The 18,637-nt window shown below is 42.2% G+C and overlaps 1 protein-coding gene across 1 annotated transcript; it reads right to left on the bottom strand.

Annotated features, from left to right (window-relative positions):
- Positions 1-313: 313 nt before the first annotated feature.
- On the bottom strand, positions 314-3,804 carry LOC130361080 (uncharacterized). The gene is made up of 4 exons (XM_056563647.1): positions 3,706-3,804; positions 2,916-3,007; positions 2,686-2,832; positions 314-1,231 (listed from the first exon to the last, which is right to left on the bottom strand). The coding sequence occupies exons 1-4, from the start codon at positions 3,802-3,804 to the stop codon at positions 316-318; spliced, it is 1,254 nt and encodes a 417-aa protein (XP_056419622.1). The 3' UTR covers positions 314-315.
- Between the last annotated feature and the right edge of the window lie 14,833 nt (positions 3,805-18,637).

The raw sequence follows: 18,637 nt of genomic DNA on the forward strand, positions 1-18,637 counted from the left end.
TATTTTGTTACAAAGAAATTAAATGAACATACTTTTTACTATATATTTATTAACAAAAATATCATTAGAGCATGTGTAAAATATAGCAAATAATTAACATTTTACATTTTAACAACATAATTAAACAATAAGTACACATTTTGGCATTGTAAACTTTTTTTTTTAAAAACCCATCAGGTAGGACACGGAAATAACGATTCTATGGGGGTAATTTCACACTTTAGACACCTTGGCAAGAGTGTTCTTCACACAGTTTATCATCATCTTGCCTTTAGACTTTTCAAAGTGTAATTTGCATGCTGTTTTCAAACACTATTAGCTGGTCCTGGATTCCATCACCCTGGTTTGCTCACCACCGGCACAGGAGTATTGCCAGGGCACGGCACCTTGTGGACTAATAAAATAGTCAGCAAAGAAATCCCGAATCTGCGTTCCGCTGGGGTTAGGTTGAGAACCCCAGTTGATATGTGTGTGAAGGCTTGATGGTGGCATCAACACATCTCCATCGTGGATGTTATTGCGATTGAAGTTGTGAAGCACACAGCAAGCCTTCACCACAATATCAACTGTGTTCACATCCAAACGGATTGCAGTATTCAGGACCCTCCACTGACTACTCATTATTCCAAAGGCGCATTCCACAACTCTACGTGCCCGTGCCAGCCTATAATTAAAAATCCTCCGGCGAGCATCAAGTTCTCTTTGGGCATATGGGCGCAGCAGGTTGGGCAATAATGGAAAAGCCTCATCCGATACCATCACAAAGGGAACATCAACTGTGGAACCCGGAAGAGGTCTGGCAGCTGGGAGCGTGACACAATCTCGAAGAATTTGCCTACCAATTGCGGATACTTGCAGCACCCGAGAATCTCCACTACTGCCATAGTTGCCAACATCAATGGCAACAAATCGAGAGTGAGCATCAGCCACCGCCATCAGGACAATCGAAAAATATTTTTTATAGTTATAAAAGCGAGTGCCTGAGTGCGGTGGCTGCTGCACCCTGATATGTTTGCCATCAACTGCCCCTATGCAGTTTGGAAAATTGGCTACAGTTTGAAAGCCTGCTGCAACCTGTAACCAAGTCTCCTCGGATGGGCACGGCATCTCAGTGGGCTGCAATTTCTGCCAGATCACGCTGCATGTACTCCTTACAATTCTGGAGATGGTCGAAACACCAACCCTGAATTGAAGGTGCAGGGATGCATAGCTCTCTCCTGTGGCTAAAAATCTGAAAAACAAAAAGAAAAATAACAATTAGTTAGCTAATCATCACCATTTCTTCTTCTTTGTAAACATAGTGTAAGCAAACACATTTTAAAACATCAATAAAGAATAATGGTCCCTCATAGACTTACAATTAATATATGCAACATTCTACAATTAAATTACATAAAAGAGGTTATGGCTAGAGGTGCACCGAAATAGAAATTTCAGAACCGAAACGAAAACGAAATAAAAAAAAAATGTCCGGCCGAAACAGATTCTGAAACCGAAAATGACTTCTCCCCATCTTCTGGTAAAATGCAGCGCTCTGCTCATTAGATTCCCCGACATTAGATTGCCAGCTCCCCCACATTAGGTCGGTAGTTCCCCGACATTAATAGGCAGCTCCCCCACATTAGTAGGCAGCTTCCCCACAATAGTAGGCAGCTTCCCCCCACCCCACAGACATACAGCTTCCAGCCATATATAGTGTATGGCTGGAGGCTGTATGTCTGTACTGCTGCCCCCACAGTGTTCCGGTCACCGCTCCTCCGGGCCGGGGTCACCATGTACTGCTATGGCCTATGGACCATAGCAGTAGGTGCTGGGACCGGGGGAGCGGTGACCGGAACACTGAAAAAGATGACGCGGTCACTTACCAGGCCCCGGCCGGCGTGCGTTCTCCTGCGACGATCCTGCGTCTCTATGGTTGTACGCACGGGACGTCAGTGACGTCCCGTGCGTACGACCATAGAGGCGGAGACGCGAAGGACCGAAGGAGGATCGCAGGAGGACGCCGGGGAATGGTGAGTGACCGGCAGACATCCTTATGTCCCGAAAAGATTTTTCGGGACACAGGGATGTCCGGGATAGGATTAGGAATACTTCTTTTTATGTGCCCGGGCCGGCTCCCGTGTGTGGCTGCAGGCAGGGGCCGACCAGAGCATATAAAAACTAATACTGTGTACTAAAAACCAGGGGGCCTCCAGCTGTTGTGAAACTACAACTCCCAGCATGTCCGGACAGACTTTGCCGGTCCAAGCATGCTGGGAGTTGTAGTTTCACAACAGCTGAAGGGCCCCTGGTTTTTAATATACAGTATTAGGTTTTATATGCTCTGGCCGGCCCCTGCCTGCAGCCACACACAGGAGCCGGCCCGGGCACATAAAAAGAAGTATTCCTATCCCGGAGAGCGCGCCCCCCCAGATGTTGCGGCCGGCCCCCTCTGCACCGCCCACGAGTGCCTCTGCCACTGGCAGTGTTTGCAACTTGTGCTGTGGGCTGGCAGGGGAGGTGGCTCATTATCGGGACATTTTTAGTTGTTTCGGCATTTCCCCGAAACAGCTATTTTCGGCCGATATGTATTGGCCGCCGATATATCGGTGCATCCCTAGTTATGGCCAAATTGTGCAATGATTGCCAACCACACACACCTTAACTAAACAATGTATATACTGTCTAAAAACAAAGAGGACTTACCGCAAGGTGATGAGCAAACGATCCTCGGGTGAAATTGGCTTCCGCATACAGGTAGTGGTCATAGTCAAATCAGCTTTGATAAATTCAAAAAGTTGATCAAACATCGACATAGAAAGTCGGCAATAATTTTTAAATTTAACCTCATCCCTTGAACATAAAAAAGAATAATTACTCCATGTTTTAATGAGCAGAAAACAAACAATATACAATGAGTGGTTAAAAATATGCACCTTCTCAAATCTTGAAACACCACTGAAAGAAAACCTTTGGACAAGCGATCCTGAAGGAATGGATGCACCCAGAATCGTCGTCTACGGGGCTCCTAGTATGTAAGGAAGGCAAATCAAGGAAAAATAAAGAATGAACAGACACACATTGCCATAGGATGTTACGCAAGGTACAAAAATCAAAATTAAGCCTAAACAAAATTAAAAATAAATGGTCTAAACATCTACATTTTCAGACAAGGTACAAAAAGGGCCACAGGAGCAGGAGAAGCAGAATCAGCTCAAAAATACACCTCACAGCGACACACTACCTGACAGCGAAAGAGGTTGAATCACATAGCACTCTAGTCATACAGGAATAAACTATTCAAAATGTTCAATACACAATTTGAGGTAAAAAACAAAACATATTTTCATGAGGGATTAACATTCAGACATATCAAGTTAAAAAGACAAAAAAAAAAATTTACAAAAAATTAGGAATAACACATTGTTAACACACCAGAGTACCACTTTTTATTAAGCTACTCGGTATGATAAAACACTGTTCCATGAACAAGCATATTTGAGACACCATATAGCGGCATCATTGAATAAAAAATTCAATAAAAGGTTGCTATGGCCAACAATGCAACTTCTTAAGAGGACAGTTTGTAAAAAAACACCACCATTCTGCAAAGGTTCAATATCGAAGAAAGAGGTGTAAATAGAATGCGGAACTTCCTGGCACACACAAGCAAACCACATTAATTAGACAAAAACACAGGGAATTAAGGTATAATATGACATTTACCAGATTTGGGTGGCGCAGTCGGCGAATAATCATGATAATTAACATGACAAACACCCTCAAGTATGGCCGGCGCAAACGTAATGGTCCACTACCAGGCATGGTACAGACTTTCACCAAAGCACAGAACAACTGGCTCAAAAAGACAAGGAAAATCATTGATTGCTTTAATTGGGAAAAGCTGAGTACTTTCCCACCTTTTTTTAGGAATGAAAGGTCAGGAGAACAAGACTTTATTGTTCACAGGCAAGTACAAGGTTATTTGGGTCATGCGACTTAGCTGCGTTAAATACGCATCTGCATAAAATACGCAGATGCGTAAAAATTAGCATAAAACGCAAGTGCGAAAAATTCATAAACATTGCATATTTACCTGCGTAAAATACGCACCGTATACGCCGTGTGGGAACGTACCCTAATAAGTGATTTTAAACAAGTTTAAAATCACTTTTAAATTCGGCCACTAGTGGTCGCCCTCCTAGTGGCCGAATGCATTTGGCAGTGACGTCACTACTGAATTTCGACTCATTTAAGCCTGGCAATGAGTCTAAATTCAGGCACTGCGATGCTCGCTCCCGCCTGTCAATCAAACAGGCGAGAGCGAGCACGCTGATAGCTGGGGCTGCGCGCATTGGCCAGCTCCACTGGCCTCGCGCACGGCCCCGCCCGCCCCCGTTACCCTGTCCCCACTAGTGTCAAATGTGCCCCCCGCGACATTGATACCATCACCGCTAGCGGGGTCCCTGTGCCCACTAGCGGTGTCACAAGAATGTCGAGCGCAGCTCTGTTCCCCGTCCCTGTCAGCTCTCAGGGTACGGGAACGGATTTAAAAGCTTCGCGCGCATGCGCAGTACTACGCAAATAGCGTAGGGGTAAAGCCAGGCTCCTAGCGCTGCCTACGTTAGCCCTACGCTATTTGCGTAGTGCTGCGCCTGCGCAGTACTACGTTAACCGCTCAGGAGGCTTTTAAATCTATTCCCGTACACTGAGAGCTGACAGGGACGGGGAACAGAGCCGTGCTCGGCATTTTTGTGACACCGCTAGTGGGCACAGGGACCTCGCTAGCGGTGATGGTAGCAATCGCGCTCGCGGGGGGTACATTTGACACCGCTAGTGGGCACAGGGACCCCGCTAGCAGTGATGGTAGCGCTCGCGGGGGGCACATTTGACACTGCTATTGGGCACAGGGACCCCGCTAGCGGTGATGGTAGCGCTCGCGGGGGGCACATTTGACACCGCTAGTGGGCCCAGGGACCCCACTAGCGGTGATGGTAGCGCTCGTGGGAGGCATTCTTGTGACACTATGACACTAGACAATAGGGTGCCTCCAGCTGTTTCACAACTACAATTCTCAGCATGGCCTGACAGCTAATAGCAATCATGGCATGCTGGGAGTTGTAGTTGGGAAACAGCTGGAGGCACCCTATTTGATAAATAACACTCATGCATAGATAATGTGAGGGCAGAAGCAAGCGCCCAGCAAGGCATCAGTGACGTCGCGCCTGTTGGGAAGCGCTGCTTCCTGCCCTGCTTTATAGAGCAGATTTAGAAGCACTAAATCTGCTCTATTAAAGCGATTAAAAAATGTTTTGAAGCCAGGTAGGGGGTTAGGGCTAGATTACTAATAGGTAGGGACATATTAGATTATATAGTACTTGGTGGGAGCTACCCTTTAAGACAAAAAAACTCTGCGTCTCACTCTAGACTGGCAAATTACAATAAATTATAACAACATATGTGTACTTTCCACATAAATTTGGATTACACACTGACATAGCTTACTAGAAATTTTGACCAGAGGGTGTAGCAAAAGAGTGATAGTCTCCAAACCACTGGAACCCTGTGTACAGTCCCTCGGAATCTGGAAATTTAGCACAAATTACGTTCACTGCGCAAGAAGCAATGGGAAACCTGTTCCCTTTTCCTAATCTTCCATAAATCAGGGCACAGTAGGATTTATAGGCAACCCATCTCAGATATCTGTTAGATGAAGAAAATAAAGTTTTAAATTTACCCTCTTTCTTCACAAATGTATAATTTTCAATAATGGTTGTTGCATATTCTATTTTTTTTAATTCAATTCTGACTTTGGAATTAAGTATTGGCCAAGAAATGCAAATTTTCTCAATATTTGGTGATCCACACAGTGGTTGAGGCAACCTAGACATGTCCAACTATAAGTTCAGCCCTGTTTAGCTTAGTAAAGTGCATGTTGTTGTATTTGTGGTGATTTGTCACAAGCCCCTGGGTTATACTGCTGAAATGTTGCAAGGTGCAAGGAGGCCAAATCAGCGGCCAGAAAGAATACCAATCGATCACATCCCTGCTCTTTAGGAGTTGTCGGCCGAGAGACACAGACAAGAGCAGGAAGAAAGGCTTGGTAATTGGGGCGGACCTTGTGTTTGCCCCCATCCCCCCAACCCAAGAAAGTAAGAAAACACGCACTCGACTTTTTACAATGTTTTCAATAATATTTATTGCACAAATTTGTAAACCCTATATCAACTTGAAAAAACTAGACCTGTGAAAAATAAATTAAACTTAAATAATGAATTACCGCACAGCCAATACACTTTCTAGAAACAAACAAAAAAAAAGACACAGATCCAAAATGACCACTCTAGTCTAATTACAACCCCCTCCCTTCCCCCTCTAATTACACCCCTCCCCTTAATTACAACCCGTCCTTCCCCCCCTCCTTATTTACACCCCCTCCCCCCACTTAATTACACCCCCTTCCTTCACATAAAATGATTTACTTACATTTTGATGATGCCTCCGTCCGACTGCCTGTGATGGATCCTTCCGCTCCTTTAAAAGATCTGTGAAGGCGGCGTCAGCATCGTGATGTCACGTTGCACACCACCACCACACTCCTCCCCCTGCTGCTCTGACTGGGCAGAAAAGCGTTGCAGTCGCGGTGCAGCAGTGGATGGGGGGGGTGACTCTGTCATGGCACCTCCCTTGTGAGTGGCATCCGGGGCGGGCCACCCCCCCTTGTGAGTGGCACCCGGGGCGGGCCACCCCCCTTGGTACGCCACTGCTGCCATGACTTAAAGGGTTATTTAAAGTTTGACCACTTAAAAATCTATAGAAAAACAAACTTTCCCTTACCTCCTGCACTCCAGCGGGGCTTCCCCAACTGAGCTCCTCTTCAGCACATGAAATCGCAGCGCTCAGGCCTGGAGTGTCACACTGTTCAATTACTGGTGAGGAGGGAGAGAAAAAGTGAGAGAGGGGGCTGAGTTGATTTACATTCAATTCAAGAAAGATTATACAAAGCCCAGAAAGGGACTGTTAATTCCACTCCAGTATTGTGGAACGATTGGCTTTTCAACTAAGCCTATGTACAGCACGAGGCCCTAATAAGTCCTCATTTTGGCTGAACTGACAGGGATCCATCCATTCCTAAAAGGCATCAGGGTTCTGGGCGACCAAACTGCTGGGTGAACAGATTTGTCTGCTACACCATCAGATTGACCAAGTCATCACTGAAAAAACTGAAGCAGCCATTTTCAGTGAAGCCTACATGGTCAATCTGGATTCCTGGGCAGCCAAAAAACCCAGGAATCAGAGGGTTCCTGGTCCTCATGATCATTCCATTTTACAGGTTAATTTTCCTGGATGGCCAAAAAAGATGTACGAGGGACAGGCTCACGCATTCTGGTATGGGGCATAGGGTCACTTGCACGGGGCAGTTGTAGCCTTGCCCTGCGTTATTGCCTGCTAGGGGGGGGGGGGTCATCATGGATGATGATGAGGAGGGAGAGGAAGACAGGATTGAGGTGGGGTCTGCTTCTCCCTTAATGGCGGTTTCGGTGTGGCGTATACCTCTTCCGACAAAAACATAAGACACCAAAGTATTTCAAGCTTTTACATCTTTACAAATTCCTTACAATATTACTGACCATTAGCTATTTTTCTCCAGATCCCGAGTTTTGAATTTGTTGGGAGGAGTGTGTTTGGCTTAAGTTTTAAAGCAGTATTTTACAAACCTCTTGTAAGAATGAGCTCTTATGCTTGTTCACATTCCCTCATCTTCCTTTCATGTAATCCTGGATCTCCAAGTGTGACTATTTCAATGAGTTCGACCCATGTGAAGGCTGCACTCTATTCTTGAGGCACACACAACCTTTTGTATCATCAGAAAAACCCAAACGTGTAAAATAAGTGTGAAACCTTAGAAATGAAATAAGGTGGAGTCTGCTGAAGCACATCCACGTGAAACGATCGTCACTCCTCATGTCTCCTTTAATTGTCTGCACTGCTCTTGTCCTTGACTGCACTTTAATGGATTTTAAGAAAGCTGGATAAAATTACTTGTTTTTACCAAGACACAGTGGCTGAGTGCCATGAACTGTTTCTCTTCCCATTGAATTTATTCAAGTATCTACTACCTCATTGAGCAACACCTATGCCATAAACTGTGGCTGCATACACCTGGTTACCTCTCTCCATTCAAAGCCTTCCATGGGTCTATAAAGAGCATAACTACAGTATGTTGTAGTGCCAGCATTTCTAACTATATGATTTTGCATTATTATGCAGTCAGATCTTAACACATAGATATCTTTTTGGACTGCATCTATATTTCAGGAGCCTCTCGGTAATCTTTGCCATCATTCTTTTTCCGATTGCTATTTGTGCAGCTTCATCGTCATCTCTAGCTTTGCTTCCATTTCTCCAAGCTAAGCTGGAAGGTCTCTACTTGACTCGATCTCTGGGAACTCGTTCCTGACTGGTTCGAGATTGAGGGTTATATATTCATCTTCCAAGTGAGTTTGTTCCTGTTTGTTACATTAATTACAAAAATGTTAGTTTCAATCTTCCCGAAGAACCAGGCGCACACACACACTAGGTTTCTTTACCTGGTACATTTTCAAATACAAGATCAAAAGACTCTCACACTCTAAAGTAGTGTCAAGTAGGAAACTTCAAATGTGGTTGTTGAAACAATGGTAAGGAACTGTAGAAATTATCCAAAATGAAGATGCATATTAGGTGCTTGAATGGGGTCCATGAGGCCAACTAGTGCAGCTGAGATTTGCAGATTCCAATTGTAGGCAGGCTGATCAAACTCTTTGGAGTTTATCTGCATCAGTTGGCCATGGCGGCGGGTGGTTCATGATGGGTTTTCGTCTGCTTCAGCGGTGCCTTGACATTGATCTTCTCTTGAAGTGTCTGTCCTGGCTTTCTCCAAAATTTCTGAACACAGAAACTTGGAGAAACAATGTTATTTCCTTAGCGTGGCCCAATAAAATATCTTATAGTTCAACAAGCCTAATATGTGAGGCTAACACAAGCATTATCTGCCAACCCTGCAACAGTATCCCCCCTCTTTTCCATAAGGGATAAAAATTTCCTAACCCAGAGTACCCCTATAAAGAAACCACAAATCATCCTTAATGAGAAAGTGCTGATTCCAACACTTTAAGGTCATTGTAAAAGCCTAGCCTAAAGTGCAATGGATATGTCCAAATTCTGTTTTAGAGCTCTCTTGCCCTCTCATTTTCTCTGTGCTCCTCTCGCTCTCTCTTGGAGTTGGGTACATAAGCAGATATCTTGGAAAGTGTGGCTCAAGACATTTTGTGTCCATTACTATTCTGAGGGCACTTACTTTAGACAGTCCTTTGGAATCAAGTATTGGCCAACAAATGCCCTTTTTTCTCGATATTTGGTGATGCACACAGTGGTTGAGGCAACCTAGAAGTGTCCAACTGTAAGTTCAGCCTAGTTTGGCTAAGTAAGGTGCATGTTGTTGTATTCTGTGATGATTTGTCGCAAGCCCCGGGGTTACACTGATGAAATGTTGCAAGGAGGCCCAATCAGCGGCCAGAAACAACACCAACCAATCACATCCCTGCTCTTGAAGAGTTGCTGGTCAAGAAAGACAGACAAAAGCAAGAAGAAAGGCTTGGTAAGTGGGCCCTGCCATGACTTAAAGGGTTATTTAAAGGGGATTTTTAAAACTTTGACCACTTAAGTCTATAGAAAAACAAACTTTCACTTACCTCCTGCACTCCAGCGAGGCCTCTCGTCTGCGCTCCTCTTCAGCACATGAAATCGCAACACCCAGGCCTGGAGTGTCACACTGTTCAATTACTGGTGAGGCGGGAGAGAAAAAGTGAGTGAGGGGGCTGAGTTGATTTACATAGTTACAATTTAAGAGAAGAATGCACAAAGAATATACAAAGCACTGAAAGGTACTGTTAATAAACACATAACCTTAGCATAATGCATCATAACTAAGGCATGGCCATAGGGTAAAGAATATTCCTAATCCAGTATTGTGGAACACTCAAATTTCAACTAAGCAGATGTACAGCACGAGGCCCCAATAAGTCCTCATCTTGGCTACACTGATGGGGGCCCATCCATTAGGCCTAGCTAAAAGGCATCATGGTTCTGGGCGACAAACTGCTGGGCGAACAGATTTGTCTGCTACACCATCAGATTGACCAAGTCATCACTGAAAAAACTGAAGAAGCCATTTTCAGTGAAGTCTATATGGTTGATCTGGATTCCTGGGCGTCCAACAAACCCAGGAACCAGGGGCTCCTAGTCCTCAGGGACAGTCCAGACAGGTTTACCTGTAAAAGACTGTTGGCCCAAAAAAGATGTACAAAAGACAGGGTCACGCATTCTGGTGTGGGGCACATGGTCACTTGCATGGGGCGGTTGTGGCCTTGCCTTGTGTCATTGCCATCTAGGAGGGTCATCGTGGATGATGAGGAGGAAGGAGAGGAAGACAGGAAGAAGGTGGGGTCTGCTTTTACCTTACTGGCGGTTTCAGTGTCAGAGGCAATCATGGCGTATGCCTCCTAAACCAAAAAATACCCTTTTTCATGGGGGAAGGCTAGGCATGGAATCAGGGTGAGTCCGGGGAACAGGGTGTGAATTTACCACCATTCCATCACACAGAGGTGTCGAATAGAAAGGGATATAGCAAAGGCCAGAAGGCAGCAAGGAGTATATCATCAATATATTTCAAGCTGTTATACCTTTACAACTTCCTTACAACATTACTTACCATTAGCTATATTTCTCCGGATCCCTTTAAGACTTCTCTTCTCACGCACCTTAAGATCCAAAAATCTCTTTTGAATTTGTCAGGAGGAGTGTGTTTGGTTGAATTTTCCAAGCAGGAATATAGAAATTTTAAGACTAAGCTCCCATGCTTGTGTAATCCTGGTTCTCCAAAGGTCTGACTATTTCAACAAGTTCGACCCTTGTAAAAGGCCTCACTATATTCTTGCGGCACATACAACCTTTTGTATCATTGGGAACCCCAGAAAAGGCAATTTTTATTTTTATCAGTGCAAAACCTGACAAATGCAATTGTGGAATGAATCAAATGTTGAGTTTGGGGAAGGACACAGCAATACAATATTTAACTAGCCATTTTTGACTAGGACCCTCAACAATAAAGTTACATTATGTACCTGATCCTTGTAGATATACAGTCATGGCCGTAAATGTTGGCACCTATGATTTTTTTCAAGAAAATTAAGTATTTCTCACAGAAAAGGATTGCAGTAACATGTTTTGCTAAACACACATTTATTCCCTTTGTGTGTATTGGAGCTAAACCAAAAAAAGGGAGGGAAAAAAAACTCCAAAAATGGGCTGGACAAAATCATTGGCACCTTTAACTTGATATTTGGTTGCACACCCTTTGGAAAGAATAACTGAAATCAGTCGCTTCCTATAACCATTAATAAGCTTCTTACACCTCTCAGCAGGAACATTGGACCACTCTTCCTTTGCAAACTGCTCCAGGTCTCTCTTATTGGAGGAGGGGGGGGGGGGGGCGCTTTTTCCCAACAGCAACTTTAAGATCTCTCCACAGGTGTTCAATGGGATTTAGATCTGGACTCATTGCTGCCACTTCAGAACTCTCCAGTGCTTTGTTGCCATCCATTTCTGGGTGCTGTTTGGGGTCACTGTCCTGCCGCAGACAAGTTCTCGGACGCAAACTCTTTCAGCTTTCTGACACTGGGCTGTACAGTGCGACCCAAATCCATTGGTAATCCTCAGATTTCATGATGTCTTGTACACATTCAAGGCCCCCAGTGCCAGAGGCAGCAAAACAACCCTAAAACATTATTGAACCTCCACCATATTTCACTGTAGCTACTGTGTTCTTTTCCTTGTAGGCCTCATTCCGTTTTCGGTAAACAGTAGAATGATGTGCTTTACCAAAAAGCTCTATCTTGGTCTCATCTGTCCACAAGACGTTTTCCCAGAAGGATTTTTGGCTTACTCAAGTTAATTTTGGCAAAATGTAGTCTTGCTTTTTTATGTCTCTGTGTCAGCAGTGGGGTCCTCCTGGGTCTCCTGCCATAGCGTTTCGTTTCATTTAAATGTTGACGGATAGTTTGCATGAAACTGATGCTCCCTGAGCCTGCAGGACAGCTTGAATCTTTGGAACTTGTTTGGGGCTGCTTATCCACCATCCGGACTATCCTGCATTGACACCTTTCATCAATTTTTCTCTTCCGTCCACGCCCAGGGAGATTAGCTACAGTGCCATGGGCTGCAAACTTCTCGATAATGTTGCACACTGTGGACAAAGGCAAATTTAGATATCTGGAGATGGACTTGTAACCTTGAGATTGTTGATATTTTTCCACAATTATAGTTCTCAAGTCCTCAGACAGTTCTCTCCTCCTCTTTCTGATGTCCATGCTTAGTGTGGCACACACAGACACACAATGCAAAGACTAAGTGAACTTCTCTCCTTTTTATCTGCTTTCAGGTTTGATTTTTATATTGCCCACACCTGTTACATGCTCCAGGATAGTTTAAAGGAGCATCACATGCTTAAAACAATCTTATTTTTTCACAATTTTGAAAGGGTGCCATTAATTTTGTCCAGACCATTTTTGGAGTTTGGTGACATTATGTCCAATTTGCTTTTTTTTTCCCCTCCCTTTTTTGGTTTAGTTCTAATACACACAAAGGGAATAGACATGTGTATAGCAAAACATGTGTTACTCCAATCCTTTTCTGTGAGAAATTAATTCTCTAGAAAATTTCAGGAGTGCCAACATTTACGGTCATGACTGTAGGTTTTCAAGAACAGAGCATACTTCTATTTTGTGATTTCACCATAGCAACCAATTAGATTGTATTATCCCACTTTATTTTTATTTTTTTACAAATGTGATATGAAAAAAGTTGATGAGTTACCCATAGCAACTGATGATTTTCCTAATAGGCAGAAAAATGCAAAAGTTTGTTTGGCATGTATCTTAATATAGCACAGAATAACCACTATATATTTAAAAAAAAAAATAATGTATGTTAAAATTACATTTTCTGCATCAATTTTTTTATTTATTATTTTCTTCCGTAGATTCCTCGCAAGTGGAGAGTCATATGCCTCCTTGCATTTTCAGTTTTGCATGGGCATATCCATCATTGCCAAAATTGTGCATGAAACATATGAGGCTCTCTGGAATGTTTTGCAGCCGTTGTATATGCCCCAGCCAATGGAAGATATCTTGTCTAGTTTGCAGAAGGTTTCATGCACAATGCAAACTTTCCAAATTGTATAGGAGCCCTGAATGGGAAACACATCCGTATCCACAAACCTGCACAGAGTGGGTCCTTATTTTATTTTTAAAAAATGTCTAATTCTCATGGCAATATCCGATGCCACTTATAAATTTCTGTCCGTAGATGGGCATATGGCCAGAATAATGACTCTAGGGTCTTTAAAGAGTCAAATATAGGGAAAGCTTTATATACCAACCGCCTGAACATCCCTGGGCCAAAAACCCTACCTGGATCAGAAGGACCTCCACTGCCTCATGTTTTGGTAGCTGATTAAGCTTTCAAAATGCATCTTAAATTATTAAAGCCCTTTGAAGGAGAAGTTTGAACAACGAACGTCATGTCTTTAATTACCGGCTGACAAGGGCAAGGAGATATGTGGAATCCTCCTTTGGACTTTTCGCATCCAAGTGGAGGGTCCTAACCACAAACATTCATTTAAAGCCAGGAAATGTGGACTAAGTTATCAAGGCATGTGTTGTACTGCACAACTATGTTCTCAGTAAGGACCCTCATCCACCGCTGATTGTAAAGAAATGGAACCATGTGAGTTGGTGGACATGGAACCTGTCAGTGTCAGGGCACCAAGGTCTGCTAGACATGCAAAATAAGTTTGTGATGTACTTTAATTCCTCCCAAGGAGCTTTGCCATGGCATGACAACCTTTCTTGGTATGTATATGAAATATGAAAAGCTAAAAATTGCATTTTATTGCTATTATGTCAGAGGATGATCTTTTTAATATTTTTTTATATAATTTTTGCCTAAGGGCTCGTTCACACGGCCGCCTGCTCCCATAAAAAAATGCCCATTATACAACGCGTTTACTAATTTTGCAAATGGGTTGCAAATTGCTGTAAAAGGATCCCATTGATCTTATTGGGATTTTTTTTTTACTGTCCTTTATCACCCGTTTGCACCCGTTTTGTTTGTAAACTGTTATATTTGATGGGCAAAAGCCGTTGAATGCAGAATTAACGGGTGAAAAACTGGGTATTTAGGTGTATTGGTAATTTTTTATTTTTTTTACAGCTGAAATGTCTGATCGCCAAAGTGTTTCCACAGCATGGCGACGCGCATGTTCTGTAAGTATATTTGACTGTGTGTATTGTCTTCCTTTTTCAATACTAGTCAAGAGCAATATTTGTGCAGATTTCCATAGCTATTGTGTAGATTGCTTCGTTCATTTTTGAAAAGGCCTCTGAAAAATGAAAGAAGCAACTTGCTATGGGCCAGCAAATGACTGGTTTAAAAGATGAGGTGACCAGACTTGTTTGACAGCAGGAGGGGGCGGTGCGGTCAACAAGTCCCCCATCTCCCAGTCAATCGTTTCTCAACTCCTTTGCCATTCCGATTGAGCAATTAACGATTGAGAGACAATTTGAGTTCAGGCAAAGTACCATTAATAAGATGATGGAACTCCTAGTGGAGGGGGCCCTGGAAGCAGTGTCTTGCGAAGTTGAGAGCCTTCCAGTGTACCCCAAGCGGGTAGTAGTTCTAAGCAGTTGTCTAGAAATCAAACTGAAAATAGTTGATGCTCACAAAGCTGGAGAAGGCTATGAGAAGATAGCAAAACGTTTTCAGATGTAAATATCCTCTGCTCGGAATGTAATTAAGAAATTGCAGTCATCAGGAACAGTGGAAGTTAAAGCAAGATCTGGATAACCAAGAAAAATATCAGATAGAACAGCTTGCAGGATTGTGAGAAAAACAATTCAAAACCCAAGTTTGACTGCACAATCCCTCCAGAAATATCTGGCAGACACTGGAGTTGTGGTACACTATTCCACTATAAAGAGATACTTGTACAAATATGGTTTTCATGGAAGAGTCATCAGAAGAAAACCTCTTCTACGTCCTCAGCACAAAAATCAGCGTTTGAACTTTGCAAATGAACATATAGACAAGCCTGATTCATTCATCCATTTTGGAAACAAGTTCTGTGGACCGATGAGGTTAAAATTTAACTTTTTGGCCGGAATGAGAAAAGGTACGTTTGGAGAAGAAGGGGAACAGAATTTAATGAAAAAAAACCTCTGTCCAACTGTTAAGCATGGGGGTAGATCAATCATGTTTTGGGGTTGTATTGCAGCCAGTGGCACAGGGAACATCTCATGAGTAGAAGGAAAAATGGATTCAATAAAATTTCAGCAAATTTTGGATGCTAACTTGATGCCATTTGTGAAAAAGCTGAAGTTAAAGAGAGGATGGCTTCTACAAATAGATAATGATCCTAAACACACCTCGAAATCCACGGGGGATTACATCAAGAGGCGTAAACTGAAGGTTTTGCCATGGCCTTCACAATCTCCTGACCTCAACATAATTGAAAATCTATGGATAGACCTTAAAAGAGCAGTGCATGACAGCCCAGAAATCTCAAAGATCTGGAAGACTTTTGCAAGGAAGAATGGGCAAAGATATCTCAAACAAGAATTGAAAGACTCTTGGCTGGCTACAAAAAGCATTTACAAGCTGTGTTAGGCTGGGTTCACACTACGTTTTTCCCCATACTGTTTCCCATCAGTTTTTCTAATGAAAAACGTATGGCCAAAAAACGGATGGAACCGTATGGAAACGTACGGGAAAAAGTAAACCGTATGGGTTTTTAAACAGTATACTGTTTTTAAAAGTGCATACGTTTCCGTCAGTTTGTTTAAAAAAAACCATGCGTTTTTTAGCAATTTTGTCAATTTTTTTATTAAAGTTATTCTTGTTTGATTGAAAATTCCAGGGAAGTAGGAGTGGTTTTCCATGTGGTCTTGCCTTGCTAGGTTGGAGAGAGACAGGAGAGCAGTTTATTGCTAGAGCTTGTGCATTTTGTCTATTATTTTATTTGAGACCATGATTGTTACGCCAATTTTGCGGATGCAGTTTCTAGAGCTGCGTGAGCGTGAGAGGGAGTGTGTGCGGAGGAGATTGGCACGTCGGTATTGGGTGCACCCAGTTAATGCCATTCGGCCACGGCTTGGTGCATTTGAAGCACTGTATGTCCAGCTACGTAAGTTTCCGGACAAATTTCATTGCTATCTGCGGATGACCCCTTCGAGCTTTGATATGTTATTGGAGCTTGTTCGTGATGACATCCAGTGCCAGGATACGCACCTCCGGATTGCAGTTTCGCCAGAACAGCGCCTTGTGGTGACCCTCAGGTAAGCAAATTTCTATACATAGTTTAGTCCATGCAAGAGGCTTTTTTTTTGTCTTGAAATCTGTATATATGCTCTCTCTCTCTCTCTATCTATATATATATATATATATATATATATATATATATATATATATATGAGAGAGAGAGAGACTGAAGGTACAACGCATATTATACACAGAGGCTGGAAGTACTACGAAGGTGAACTATATATAGATATATATATGTTTCCAAAATAGTCCTGTGGTGTCTGGCAATCCTTTTACTTTTTTTTTTTTTTTATTGGCTTTTCGAGCCAAGATGTATAGTATGCACTGTTATAGTATAGTTTATTCCCCTAATAAGGTTTTTTTTTATCAATATCTCCATAGGGTGTAAGTGGTGCATATGGGAATATTTTTTTATGGTTTAAATTTTTGAATAAAACATTGTTCTTTGTTGCTATAGACTAGCCCTCTTTTTTTTTTTTTTTTGCTAGCTATTGCTTCAAGGTTCAAATTGTGCTTTTTAACTTTTAACGCTTATCTTCCATCAAAGATGTACAGTTGCCCATCGCAACCTAATATTTTAAAACGTTTTCTTAAATTTTAACACATTGGTAAAAAATTATTTTTGGCAATAAGAGTACTGCTTTTTAACCCCTTACAGACCTGGGGTTTTTCTGTTTTTGCCCTACTTTCCCTTAAAAAATCATAACTCTTTCAATTTTGCACCTAAAAATCCATATGATGGCTTTTTTTTGCACAACAAAATCTACTTTGTAATGACATCAGTCATTTTACCCAAAAATGTACGGCAAAATTGAAAAAAGTGAGACAAAATAATAAAAAAAAATGTAAATACATTTTTAAAATTTTGGGGGCTTCTGTTTCTACGTAGTAAATTTTTTGGAAAAATTGACACCTTCTCTTTATTATGTAGGTCCATACGATTAAAATGATACCCTTATAGGTTTGATTTTGTCGTAATTCATAACTACATGCAGGAAAATTAATACGTTTAAAATTGTCATCTTCTGACCCCTATAACTTTTTTATTCTTCTGCGTATGGGGCGGTATGAGGACTCATTTTTTGCGCCATGATCTGAAGTTTTTAGTGGTACCATTTTTGCATTGATAGGACTTATTGATCGCTTTTTATTCATTTTTTCATGATCTAAAAAGTGCCCTAAAATGCACTATTTGAGACTTTGGAATTTTTTTGCACGTATGCCATTGACCGTGCAGAATAATTAATGATATATTTTTATAATTTGGACATTTTCGCACGCGGCGATACCATATATGTTTATTTTTATTTACACAGTTTTTTTTTTTTTTTTAATTGGAAAAAGGGGGTGATTCAAGCTTTTATTAGGAAGGTGTAGAATGATCTTTATTCACTTTTTTTTTTTTTTGCAGTGTTATAGCTCCCATAGGGACCTATAACACTGCCCACACTGATCTTTTACATTGATCAGTGGTTTCTCATAAGAAACCACTGATCGATGATTCTGCCACTTGACTGCTCATGCCTGGATCTCAGGCACTGAGCAGTCATTTGGCAATCGGACAGCATGGAGGCAGGTAGGGGCCCTCCAGCTGTCATGTAAGCTGTTTGGGATGCCAAGATTTCGCCTTGGCCCGATCAGCTCCCTGAGCTAACCGCCATTGTTTTACTTTCGCTTTAGACGCGGTGTTCAACTTTGAACGCTGCATCTAAATGGTTAATAGCGCGCGGCTACGCGCTATTAGCCAAGGGTCCCCTTCGTTGTTAGAGGTCGGGCCCGACCTGCTATGACGCAGGGCCACGCCGTGGCCCTGTGTCATAGAACGGGAGCGGATTCATAACGTACCGGTACATCATGGGTCCATAAGGGGTTAAAAGCCCATTTTTTTATTTTTTATTTATTTTTTTTTAAAGTGAAACACATTTTTTAAACATAATTTATCCAATATATGAATTTAAAAACTTTAGAAGGTCTCTGTGGTGCAATTGGGTAGCACATGCACAAATGAAAGGTTGGTGGTTCAAGTCCACCCAGAGACACTACAATTTTTTCATATTGATATATAGTGAAGCTATCAGCTGCTGAATCTGTTTGCGGTGGCAGTGCGTGCTAATGTAATTTATTTTTTTAGATTTTAAAATTATTTATGACCTTATTAATTATTTACATGTTTATATTTATTTTTTTTTGATTTTTGGCCAGTGGAGAGACCTTCTCATCTCTCCATTACCAATTCCGA

The sequence above is a fragment of the Hyla sarda genome, chromosome 3 (assembly GCF_029499605.1).
Source record: "Hyla sarda isolate aHylSar1 chromosome 3, aHylSar1.hap1, whole genome shotgun sequence".
Taxonomy (NCBI): Eukaryota; Metazoa; Chordata; class Amphibia; order Anura; family Hylidae; genus Hyla; species Hyla sarda.